Source organism: Harpia harpyja, chromosome 2 (genome assembly GCF_026419915.1).
Source record: "Harpia harpyja isolate bHarHar1 chromosome 2, bHarHar1 primary haplotype, whole genome shotgun sequence".
NCBI classification, from domain to species: domain Eukaryota; kingdom Metazoa; phylum Chordata; class Aves; order Accipitriformes; family Accipitridae; genus Harpia; species Harpia harpyja.
In genome coordinates, this window is record NC_068941.1 from 60,683,324 (window position 1) to 60,695,528 (window position 12,205).

A 12,205-nucleotide genomic window follows, 5' to 3' on the forward strand; every position below is an offset into this window, starting at 1 on the left:
CCGCTTTTCTTTTTTTTTTCTGTAACTTCATAACTAATACACCTTTGTCATACATTGTACTGATGACAAGTCCATGTGGATTAATTTGGGCACCGGTAACTGATCTACTGTAGCAGAATTAAATCTGTGCCAAGCCACTTGTTCTGTCAACTTAATATCATACATCATGTTCAACATATTTGGATTCAGCTCATAATCCAGCATTTCTGGTTACCCTATTGTGACAAGTCTTCATATAAATGTTGAGTTCAAAACAGTCTACCCAGCCATTGTGGTGTTCCTACCTCAACTGAAATTCACTTTTCTTCAGATCCTAATGTACTGTATTGTCGATACGTATTACAAATCCACTGACGTGAAAAGGAAGCTCTATGCCAGGAAGCCATGAGATTTAAAATGCATCTCTATGCAGCTGTCCTCAACTGACAGCTCTGTCTTTATGGAGGATGGATGAAGAGGGAGAACATCTGAGGGGGAGAAAACTTCCTGGGAAGGCCAGTGCTCAGCATCAGATGTTCTCTGGCAGCAGGCAGCCTCTTATAATGGGGAGTTATGAAGTTGTATCATGCTATCGCAACCAACTCAGCTTCTGCAGAAGAAACCAGGGATCGCTAACACTCTAGGTTTTGAATGACATGCTTCTTTTCTCCAATCACTTGTGTCCCACATTATGGTAGATGAGGAGCCAAAGACTTATTTTAAACCGTAATGCCAAGTCCTTAGTTATAGTATTCCGTTTTAATCCTTTGATAATCTTCTAATTTTATATCATATCTTACTTTGCTCTCCTACCAGGAGTAAAGCAAGATTTTGTCCCATGACTCTGAAGATATACTGAACAGTTTAAATCATAATTGTGCTCTACAAGTCTAGAAAATGCTTTCAGAAAGGATTTCACCAGAAATCCTTGTTTTCTAAATTAGAAACAAGTCATTCTGCAAACTTAAAAAAAAAAAAAATCTGATTCTCATCAGTCTTCTGATTTCTTTATTCTGAATTTTGTTTTGTTTCTGATGACCAGCTTTTTTCCTCTGTCCAGTGTGCGTACTCACACCAGATGTTAACTGTAGCCCACCCTTCACCATTGCAGCTCTGCACTGATTTGTTGTTTTGGTTTTGGTTTTTTTAAGCACTGTTCCTCCCCACTTGCTATGTTTTACTCGGGAACTTTTTTCATTATGGATTATATGTATATGCAGTCCACTTAAACTTGCTAGAATATTCTTTTTCTCTTTTGTTTTCTGTTACTCATCACATGAACTTGTCTAGGTGTCTCTTGCTCTCCATGGGAAGCTGACCCTTTACTATGTTTTAGCACAAAAAAAGCTTCTTCCAAATTCTTGTCTGTGTTTTCTATGTTTAAAGGAAAGTATAAAACAATCCCTAACCATGCTTAAGTGTCTTGTAACTGAGTGCACTGCAAAAGTTTGTGTAGCTTTCTGATCACCTGGACTGTTTCTCTGAAGAAGAACCTTTGAATGATGTAGCAGAGGAGTCAGTCATTTACCATGAAAACTTGGAAGTGGTTTATGCTTTCGTATGTCTGAATTACAATAGCACCGGAAGTAGAAAAATGTGTCACACTCCAACAGATCTAAAGTGCAGGTGGTCGTTACTGTGTTAACAAATATTAAAGTAAACCCAGTATGTTTCTACCTTAGTTTTTTGTCTGTGTCAATCCATACTACTGATCTCCTTCCCCTTTCCCTGCCCCCTTTTTGGAGTCATAAGAGAATCTTAGTTTCGCAGAAGGAACTGAGTAGTAATAAAGTCTGTGGAGCTTCAGAATAACTAGGGAATGTTAACGACAGCGTCAAAGCATGTTGCTTTTCAGTTTTCATAGAGCTAGTCTGACTTCTGTCAGCGTAGTGTTATTGGCCTTAAAGAAATGATCTTTATTAACAACTAAATGCATCATGACAACTGAAAGAGCATTGTGTGATAAGCTGCCAACATCTTTTTTTCCCCTAGTAGTCTCTATTTGCACCATAAGGCTTTGATAAACTCTGAATATGAAAATAAATGAAAATCATCTGTGATAGAAATATGCCATAATAATTGGTGAATGCAGATTTAGTGGTAGTTGTTGAGACATCCGTTTGGTAGTCTGTGTTTAAATTAGGGAATTATCTTTCTGGGAAACATCTCTTAAATGCTGGTTTACTTCAGAAAGCTGCAGGTGCAGAAGGAAAACCTGAGGGTGTTTTAACTTACATTTTAACACTAGTTGCTGTGAAACACCTTTCAATTGAGATGTTAATTTAATGGTTGTTTTTATCCTTTTAATTCTTTTATTTTAATTCAGGGAACTAATAGAAGAATTACATCCTATAATTAAGGAAGCACTTGAAAGAAGGCCAGAGGTAATTAGATATTTTCCACTCTATTCAGTACACAGTTTTAACTATCTTCTCACAAATGGTAGTAAAGAAATGTTAGTTATGTTCTTCAATTCTGCACCTAAAAACTGTCAGTATACCAGATAAAAAGGTGAGATGTTACTTTTTTAAATGATTGTGAGGTGTTTACATTAGAAGAGCTTTGTGTTTTAAGCTCTGTATTATTGCTGTATCAAAGAGGTTTTGTTTAAAATAATGAAAAAATTACTGTAACCTTTTCCACATTCTTTTATTTCCTTTTACCTAAGCATAGTTTTACACAGCTGTTACTTCATTATGTCATCAGTAACATGCCCACAATTAGTAGTACCTAAGACATAGAATTGAGTTTTACTGTCTACCAACTTTGTTGTGTTTTGGTTGTTTTTTTTAAATGAAAAAGGCTGTAAGCTCACCTGACTGCTCTGACTAAAAATTTTCTAATGGAGAGCATGTTTTACAGGAAGGTTTAGAAGCCTCAGTAGGTATTCATAGAAATAATAAACTCTGCAAACACAAACTCAGAGATGATTACTCAGTATTTTTTGTGGTAACCGTCATATTCTTGTTTGTAATAAATTTGTAATTAAATACAGATGATGGAAAGGAACATCACTGCTGTTTCAAAATGTTACTGGGCTATAGTGTGTTTTGTCAGTCTTGCATGCAAATCATAGAATCGTTTGGGTTGGAAGGGACCTTTAAAGGTCATCTAGTCCAACCCCCCTGCAATGGGCAGGGACATCTTCAACTAGATCAGGCTGGTCAGAGCTCCATCCAACCTGACCTTGAATGTTTCCAGGGATGGGGCATCTACCACCTCTCTGGGCAGCCTGTTCCAGTGTTTCACCACCCTCACCATAAAAAACTTCTTCCTTACATCTAGTCTAATCTACCCTCTTGTAGTTTAAAACCATTATCTCTTGTCCTATTGCAACAGGCCGTGCTAAAAAGTTTGTCCTCATCTTTCTTGTAGGCCCCCTTCAGGTATGGGAAGGTTGCTATAAGGTCTTCCCCAGAGCCTTCTCTTCTCCAGGCTGAACAACCCCAACTCTCTCAGCCTGTCTCCATAGGAGAGGTGTTCCATCCCCCTGATCGTTTTTGTGGCCCTCCTCTGGACCTGCTCCAATAGGTCCATGTCTGTCTTGTACTGAGGACCCCAGAGCTGGATGCAGTACTCCAGGTGGGGTCTCACCTCCCTCGAAATATGTAGAATCACCTCCTCAAAATATGTAGAAAGATTGGCATTTGTACTTCATTGTTTTATATGTTGCACTTTGCAACAGGAGACTGATAAAAAACATTATTTTGATAATACGTGTAATAGCAAACCTAGTATATCTTGGAGTTGCAACAGGGAAAAATTTTGTTCATTGTCTGGTTTATTAAAATTGCTAGCAATTCTAGTAACTCCTCATCTTAAAAGGTTGGTACCCCTGATAATTGATGCCAGTTGTAGTACAGATATAATAATGCTTTTATATGCCATGCTGGTTTTATACTTAGTTTTTCCTCTGCTTCATTTAATGTTGTGTTTCCTCTGTTGAATAGAACATGAAACGGCGCAGGCGTCGAGATATTTTACGAGTACAACTAGTACGAATATTTGAACTGTTGGCAGATGCTGGTGTCATTAGTCACAGGTAGGGGCAGCACTGATGACAAGATGTTGTTTATGCTTCTGCATTAAGTCATTAGTATTCTTAGGACCCAGTATAACAACCATGCAAAATTCTTCAGTGAGTTTTAGTATACCACTAAATAAATAGTCATGGTTTTATAAAACTTGGAATTTTGCTGGCCTTCTAATCCCTCCCTCCCCCATGCTCTTTGTCACTGTGGTCTGTGTTTTATTTAAAATGCTATTCCCCAGGACATTGCTTTGAACAGGCAGTGTGTCATGTTCCTTCTTGTCTGTGTGTGCTCAAACATCGCACCAGTTACGCAAAACAGAAAACGCAAGTTACAACTATTCTGTAATCAGTCTGGAATTCTTCCTCACCTGGAGTCCTGATGCTAGTCAGCATGTCCTGTGCAGAGAAGGCTGCTGCTCATTAATATTGGACCTTTTTCTTTCAGAGAGAGGCAGAATGTTAACTAGGTTGGGTTTTTTCCTCAGTTTACCCTACTTGTATAGGGACACTTTGAAAGAAGACTTAAAATTCTGGCATATGTTTTACAAGTCTCTTAAAAATTTTTTTTCTATGCAGGTGGAATTGTATAAGAGGAAGTAGGCTAGGAGATGGTTAGGCTAGCTCCTCCCATTCTGTTAGACAATGATACTTAAATATTTATTTGTCAACCTTAGCAATATAATCAGTGTGAAGTTCTCAATCTTTAAGCAAGCTACTACAGTATATTTCAGAATGTTGCCTCAGAAGCATTGCTAAAATGCCTTTCTTCCTTTTGACATGCTTTTTCAGAGTACAGCCTTTAAAATCGTACTCTCCCTTCTTATCTTTCAAGGTACTCACTGGTGTTTAATTAGTGTATGTAAAATATCTCCTAACCACAGTCTGCACCCTGGAACTTTGTCAGCTTTTCTCTCTGAGGCCAGTCTGGCTCTGTGGTGGAAGCTAGCAAGCAATTAAGGGCTACCATAAACCTCCTCATCTTGCTTTTGGTGTGCAAGGCATGCTTTTTGGTTGTATTCAGTACAAATGTGGAAAGATGGTGGAGGGAGCTGAGAGGAAAGGAATTGCTGTTCTAACAATTGTTTTTCAAAGGAGGGCAGGTTTGAATCACATGTAGTCTTTAATCTCCTTATTTAGTTTAATACAGATGTCTGGTCAGATGCTAAAGCAATGAAGATGGGAAATGAACATATAAAATGAATAAATTGCTTTCATCTGTTAATAGTCAATAGCATGTCATGAAGTACTGAACGTCTTGACTGACTCCCAAAAATCAGTATGTAATATGGAAATCTATAGTCAAGTAGTAGTAATTATTTTTTCTGGTTTACAGATAGCATGGGTTGGGGGGAGGTGTTGGTTGGTTGAGGGTTTTTGTTATTATTTTTAACATTTATTCCCAATATAAGAACTAATTCTGTGGAAGGATGAGTGACTTCTGATAGTGATTATTAGTTTGCTTTCACTGGAGCTTTTTATTTAACACTGAAATAGAAGCTGGGTGAAGAAACGAGTTTGAATTAAATCTTTGCAGTGTTGAGGTTGTAGGGTTTTTTAAAGAGAAAAAAATAAGGATTGTTTTCAAAAATTATTGTATGTATTTGTCATACTATTTGATTTTTTTTTTTAATTTTATTTTTAAGTGCAAGTGGTGGCCTTGATAATGAAACACATTCCCTCAACAACACTTTACTTGAGTATGTCGATCTAACAAGACAACTCCTAGAAGCAGAAAATGAAAAGGATTCTGATACATTGAAAGATATCCGATGCCATTTTAGTGCCTTAGTGGCAAATATAATTCAAAATGTTCCAGGTATGTAAAAATGCTTTAATAACTGCTGATGACTGTATTTAATATGCAGTACATTTAAAAAACCAAAACCAAACAAACAAAAACTAAACTAAAATCCACTTTTTAGTTTCAGAATACTTTCATAAAAATAATTCATGCCATCAGTTTTGAATAGAACTTTAGCAGCATAAGTTTTTAAGAGAGATTTTTGGTACTGTTTGGAAGCGTATAAGTAATTTTCTGATTTAGCAAAAGTCTTGTTGGTTTGCAGTGCATTTAAATTCTCTGGACTAATAAATAGCTTATTCTTGTACACTAGTGGCATTAAACAGGACAATAGTAAACCTACATCCAGCTGTTATGATGCTGAAATAATGTGTCTTTACATTGATTTTTCTTTCTATATTCATTCTTTGGGTCTGTTTCTGTTTTATGTACTTTATTTTAAAGAATGACAAGAGGAGTGTGTCTGACTCTGTGCTTTTCTTACAGTACACCAGAGAAGAAGTGTCTTTCCGCAGCAGAGTCTACGCCACAGTCTATTTATGTTGTTCAGTCATTGGGCAGGTCCTTTTAGTATCATGTTTACTCCCCTGGACAGATACAGTGATAGGAACATGCGAATAAACAGACACCAATACTGTGCATTAAAGGTATTTTAGCACTTTCTGAATTTTGGAAACAGATTGTTATGTTAACTTTTCTAATGCAAATTTAACATTTGGGCTTTTTGGATGTGGTTTTCACATCCTTGTTGCCATTCATGACTTAGGTTTTTTTCTCTTCTGGCTACATGTGTATTTATGACAGTTTGGCTTTTTCCATACTGTAAACTATTGCACTTGCTATAGGAATTTCTTAAAATGACTACTAAATGTTCACTTCAGTGACTGTAGTCCTCAGTTGCCTGAGGAGAAAGGCTTTCATGTAAAAGTAAATTAACAATCAAACTGACCTATTAACTCTTACATATGTCAGCATTTCAGTATTGACAGTTCCTTGTATTTGGGAGTTGAGAAAAGTATGATTTGATAATTTCTTGACTAAGATGTTAACAGTTTTTTATTAGCCTTGGTCTTCCTCCCTTGACTGAATAGAAGTTAGTTTTCTGATATTTTAATGGACTTGGTAAAAGCACTTCCTGTATCTGTGTTACTAAGATGTAGTGTTTTTCAATTACTTTCTAAAGGCTATGTCTGCTGTACTGTGTTGTGGGCCTGTTGCAGATAACGTCGGGCTCTCATCTGATGGCTACTTATACAAATGGCTGGATAATATTTTGGATTCACAAGATAAAAAGGTAATACAGGCAATGTCAACGTTGGTTTGCAACTATCAGTGCCTTCAACATATGCTTTAATGAGTTTTGCAGTCAGATTGGCCTAAATGCTTTAGAGTGTCTTAAGCTCAAAGCTGTTTTAGTAGTGCGTATTTTTGCACTGTCTTTAATTTGTGTATTCACCCTGTTGAGGAAGGCAGTCCCTAATCACAGTGTAAGAACAGACAAAACAGAATGGAAGAGGAATGGGCAAAGAGTGAAACATTGTGTATTATTTATAAACTAATCGGCTACTAAGTTGTAGTAATAAGCAGATCTTTTAGAAATTTAAAATGGATAAGATTTTGAACATGAACTCTTGTGAGACTGTAGAGTCCATTGGGGGTCCTGCAGAGAAGACCAAGCTTTACATCTAAACAGTAAGGCAAGCTTTAGATTTAAAATGTAGGGCCTCTATTGCACTAATACTATGACTACATAAAAACACAGCTCCAGTGGGCTGCTTTGATTCAAGAGAATATGCAAGTCTCAACATAGATCTATCCCTTGTGTCCCATTGGAATTCCTGCATATGTTTAAGTGTTTTTCTGTACCTGATGCTTTCAGGTCAGTGTTCAGGTTGTAGTAAGACAAGTGAAAATAGTAAATAGCTCAAGGTAGCCTTGGAACTGAGGAAAACAAAAGTCAGTAGAGCTATCTAGTTATTTGCTTCAATAATTTATGACTGTGTGTGCAAGTTGAACATTAAACAGTTTGATAGAATTACCTATTATTATTTTAAGCTGTGGTCTCATTGTTTTTAGGTGGAACAAATTTTGTGTATTGCAGTTGTTTTTTGGTGTTTTTTTGTTTTTTTTAATTAAATACCTATTTCTCTATTTTATGCCATTTTTGTAAGGTGGTCTTTTTTTCTATATTTATAAATATGTATTGGTTCTTTTCTGGAATACAGGTTCACCAGCTAGGCTGCGAGGCAGTCATGCTGCTCCTGGAACTCAACCCTGACCAGAGTAACCTCATGTACTGGGCTGTAGACCGGTGTTACACAGGTTCCAAGCGGGTAGCAGCTGGCTGTTTTAAAGCCATAGCCAGCGTGTTCCAAAACAGGTACTACAATATTTTTTCAAAACTTTGAACTTTCATTTTCAAAGTGTGCTTTCACATAGAACTGGGTTTTTTCCTCCCCCAAAGGGAAAAGATCACCCCTGGTTGTGTGTATGTGTTACTAGAGAAACTTTTCAAAATGTTATATTATCCCATACCATATTTCCTGTAAAATAAACTTTAATAAATTCAAATTTTAAAAAGCCAAATGTAATTTTACTTTATTTCACACTTGCAATTTTTTCCTAGGGATTACCAGTGTGATACAGTGACCCTCCTGAATCTGATACTATTTAAAGCAGCTGATTCTACTAGGGCTATCTATGAAGTTGCTATGCAACTGTTACAGGTTTGTAAGATAACTTTGATTTTTTTTTTTTTCCCCTTTAAAACAAGAATTGTCCTGTGCATTTAAAAAGAAAAAGTGTTGTCCCTTTAGTAATGAAATACAATGTACGGGGTTTTTTTCTTCTCTATTTTAGTACATAGTTAGGCCAGATCATTACCTGGCACAAATAGGCTTCAGTGGCAGCGTGTCATGTTTTCATGAACTAAGCCCAAAACTTGTATTTTCATAATATCTGCTTTTTCAAGAGACAAAACCTAAATCAAGATTCTTCTGGTTTGGCCCTGAAACAGAGTGGTATATAGCTCCATTTGTCCAAGAGCACCTCAGAGAGAAGTATATTGCTTTCTGTCCCTTTACTCTGTCTGCTGGGGTAGCAGTCAGTTTTCTGATTTTTACATTAATACCAAACATTTTTTCATCTATCTGTGTGGAGAGATGTTATTGAAAATCTTGTTAGCCATTTAATTTACTTTTGTATATTCCTTTCCGAGGTCATCTGCGGGTAAGCTTAATCTTACAGGCAGCGTTACTGTTTAAAAATAAATAAATAAATCTATGCTGCTTGTGGCTCAGACCACAAGTCTTGGGGTTTTTTTCAAAGGTTTTTGTTGTCAGCTAAATTCAACAGTAAAGTCCCCACTGAAGTCACACCTCTGTTGATATATCAGCACTCACACCACCCTCCCTTTCAACCCCATCTTTCTTCTCAGGTGAACACCACTGCTTAAGATCAGCCAAAACTGACTTTTAAAGTATCAGACTGCTTTAGCCTCCTTCTGCATCTCTGCCACATCAAAGATTACGTTGCTCCTATCAATGTCTCATAGATGAGCAGAAATTGATATTGTTTGGAAATATATCTGCACAGATAGGAAACATTAAATGAGAGTAGATACATGAATTGAGAAGGTGATTTTATATAAAGATTTCCATTGTAGCTCTATACTTATCTTCAAATTCTGAATGTTACTGTTGTAGATCTTGGAACCAAAGATGTTCCGTTATGCTCACAAACTGGAAGTTCAGCGGACGGATGGGGTTTTGGGTCAGCCTTCTCCTTTACCACATCTGTATTCTGTGTCATATTATCAACTGTCAGAAGAATTAGCAAGGACTTATCCTGAACTAACACTTGCTATCTTCTCAGGTATGGTTTTAAAACAAAACAAAAAACTTCAGTGGGTCAAAAGCATTGTACAAAACATGTAATCCTTATTTTTCAATAATTAATTTATATGTAATTCACTAAAAGCAGGACAACAGACAACAAGGTAACATCATAATGAATGGAGAAAATGGAATTTACTGAGTTGCAATTTTTGTTTACTTGTATTTGAAATATATTCAAGAGGAAACAACATGAATCAAAGATCCTTTTACTGACTTTCTAATAGCCATGAAAAAAACACATTAGAGAAATAATTTGCAACTGTTTTTAAAAATTATTCTTCTATTGTTCTTCCTAGTGTTTTCTTGTTTACTGTAGATTGCTTAAAAATATTATTCCATAGCATTTTTAAACAATTACAGAGTAATAACCTCTCACATCAATTAAAAAGCTACTAGGACTAATATGAGGAAGAAAAAATTTTAAGTGCTTTTTTGCTAAAGTTGGTACATTTTTATATAATCTAGGTTTTCAGTTTCCTTCCCCAATTAGAGGAATATATGTGTTTGCGTATGCTAATGTGGTTTCTTCAACATACTGTTTGTCAGCAGTGTCTTCAATTAGCTCTACTGAAGACTGCGGACTTTTTCATTATGAAATGGCACTAGTCAGCTAATCAAAAATATTACGTGTGTATCAGCATTACTTCATATCAGTATGGTCTACTGGGCTCATGATTGTTGTCATTATTACCAAAACAGTTCTCATTATTGATTTGCAATTTATGTTTGAATGACAGAAGTAAGTCAGAGAATCCAAACAGCTCACCCAGCTGGGAGACAGGTGATGCTGCATTATCTGCTGCCATGGATGAACAATATTGAGCTGGTAGACTTGAAACCTTTGCCAACCGTTCGTCGGCAAGATGAAGATGAAGAAGATTCTTTGAAAGACAGAGAAATAATGGTGAACAGTAGACGATGGCTACGAGGAGAAGGCTGGGGATCACCACAGGCTACAGCTATGGTTCTGAACAATCTGATGTACATGACAGCAAAGGTAAAACTAATTAAGTGTTCTGTCTTGTTCCAGTGGATTGTTGTGTTCAGGGTGTGAGAAATTCCTGTTCAGAGATACTGTTACTTACAAGAGATGTTGTTCATATTTGTTGAGTTGCTTATGTATACCCAAACTATACCATATAGTTGTGAAGTATTATGATAAACACTTAATATGTAATACAAACGTTACAGTAATTGTGACATAGTAACAGTATATAACTGTTGTTTTGCAATATAGATGTCTAGCTGGGTAGATAATACCAAGTCGCCTGTATACCTGTGATCTCAGAGTGGAGTTTTGGAACCAATCTCGTTGCCAGAGGCTGACAGACCCTCCTCCTTCCTGTGATAGCTACTTCCGACAGAGAAAAAGTATTGGTCAAATGCAGTGCTCCTGCCAGTTCTTGATATCTTTGAATCCTACTGATGAGAGATCATGTTTTAAGCTACAAATTAAAAACTCTTTGCAGCCTGTGATCCGTGGAATTTTATTCAGGATTGTCAGCGACTGGGAGAATGGGTCTCTGCTAAATTTAGATAGCTTTTTTTTATTTATACATAAATAAACATATAAAAATAGAAATAAATTCACATATAAATAAATATGTGTATACTTATATAATGTATAAAGTTTATATTGTGTATAAATAAAATATATAATATGTGCAAATATGTTTAGATATATTTTTATATATTTATAGCTATAAAAGAAAAGAGTTATTTCCAGAATGTGTTTATAAAAATGAATATATATGAAAGCTTCATTCTGGAATGTTAAAATGGCAACAGCTTCTTAAAGGATTTATGTCTCCTTTTTCTAGAGCCTGTCCCACTTGGTCAATACGGATCACTTTCAAATACAATGTTTTCTACTGGAGTTTTCAGGAGAGATATTTATTTTGTTTTCTAGTATGGTGATGAAGTGGCTTGGTCAGAGATAGAAAATGTCTGGACTACTTTGGCAGACAGCTGGCCAAAGAATCTGAAAATAATTTTGCACTTCCTGATCAGTATCTGTGGAGTGAACAGTGAACCCAGCCTTTTGCCTTATGTGAGTATGTGATATGTCTCTCCTTAGCGCTATTGATATTCTAAAAACTAGTTGTGTGTCTAGCAGCAAAGATGACCAAACAAAAAATGTGAGGTTGGATTTCTAGTATCAAAATCTGTAGCCCCATATTTTGTGACCACTAAATACTACGAACAAATCAAATTCAGTTCTTTTGTTTGAGTTACTTTGGACATCTGTGTTGAAATGTCAGTATCGGTTTCAGTTAAATCCAGCATTCATGGAATGGGTTTGAGAAAGGAAATAAACCAGAAGGGATATCACACCTTAAAGATAGCTGAGGCTTTCTTAAGACAGCTCACTGAATATTGGAATTTACTCAGGGTGATAAGTCTGAAAGAGTCCACTATCTGTTTTATCAGTTATGAGTTGTCAAAATTCAGGATATACTAGGTGGGCCATAGACCTTATTTAGTGAGTAAATCATA

The 12,205-nt window shown here is 36.1% G+C and overlaps 1 protein-coding gene across 12 annotated transcripts in view; it reads left to right on the forward strand.

Moving 5' to 3' along the window:
- The window catches only part of FRYL (FRY like transcription coactivator), a 176,821-nt gene that overhangs the window by 111,920 nt on the left and 52,696 nt on the right, over window positions 1-12,205 (forward strand). For 11 of the 12 annotated variants that reach the window (XM_052780108.1, XM_052780109.1, XM_052780110.1 and 8 more), the window contains 10 exons: window positions 2,306-2,363; window positions 3,930-4,021; window positions 5,656-5,828; window positions 6,300-6,460; window positions 6,997-7,107; window positions 8,039-8,193; window positions 8,440-8,539; window positions 9,518-9,686; window positions 10,447-10,706; window positions 11,619-11,759. In XM_052780108.1, the coding sequence (XP_052636068.1) occupies window positions 2,306-2,363; window positions 3,930-4,021; window positions 5,656-5,828; window positions 6,300-6,460; window positions 6,997-7,107; window positions 8,039-8,193; window positions 8,440-8,539; window positions 9,518-9,686; window positions 10,447-10,706; window positions 11,619-11,759 (1,420 nt within the window). The remainder of the gene's footprint in view (window positions 1-2,305; window positions 2,364-3,929; window positions 4,022-5,655; window positions 5,829-6,299; window positions 6,461-6,996; window positions 7,108-8,038; window positions 8,194-8,439; window positions 8,540-9,517; window positions 9,687-10,446; window positions 10,707-11,618; window positions 11,760-12,205) is intronic. The other variant, XM_052780106.1, reaches the window with a different exon arrangement.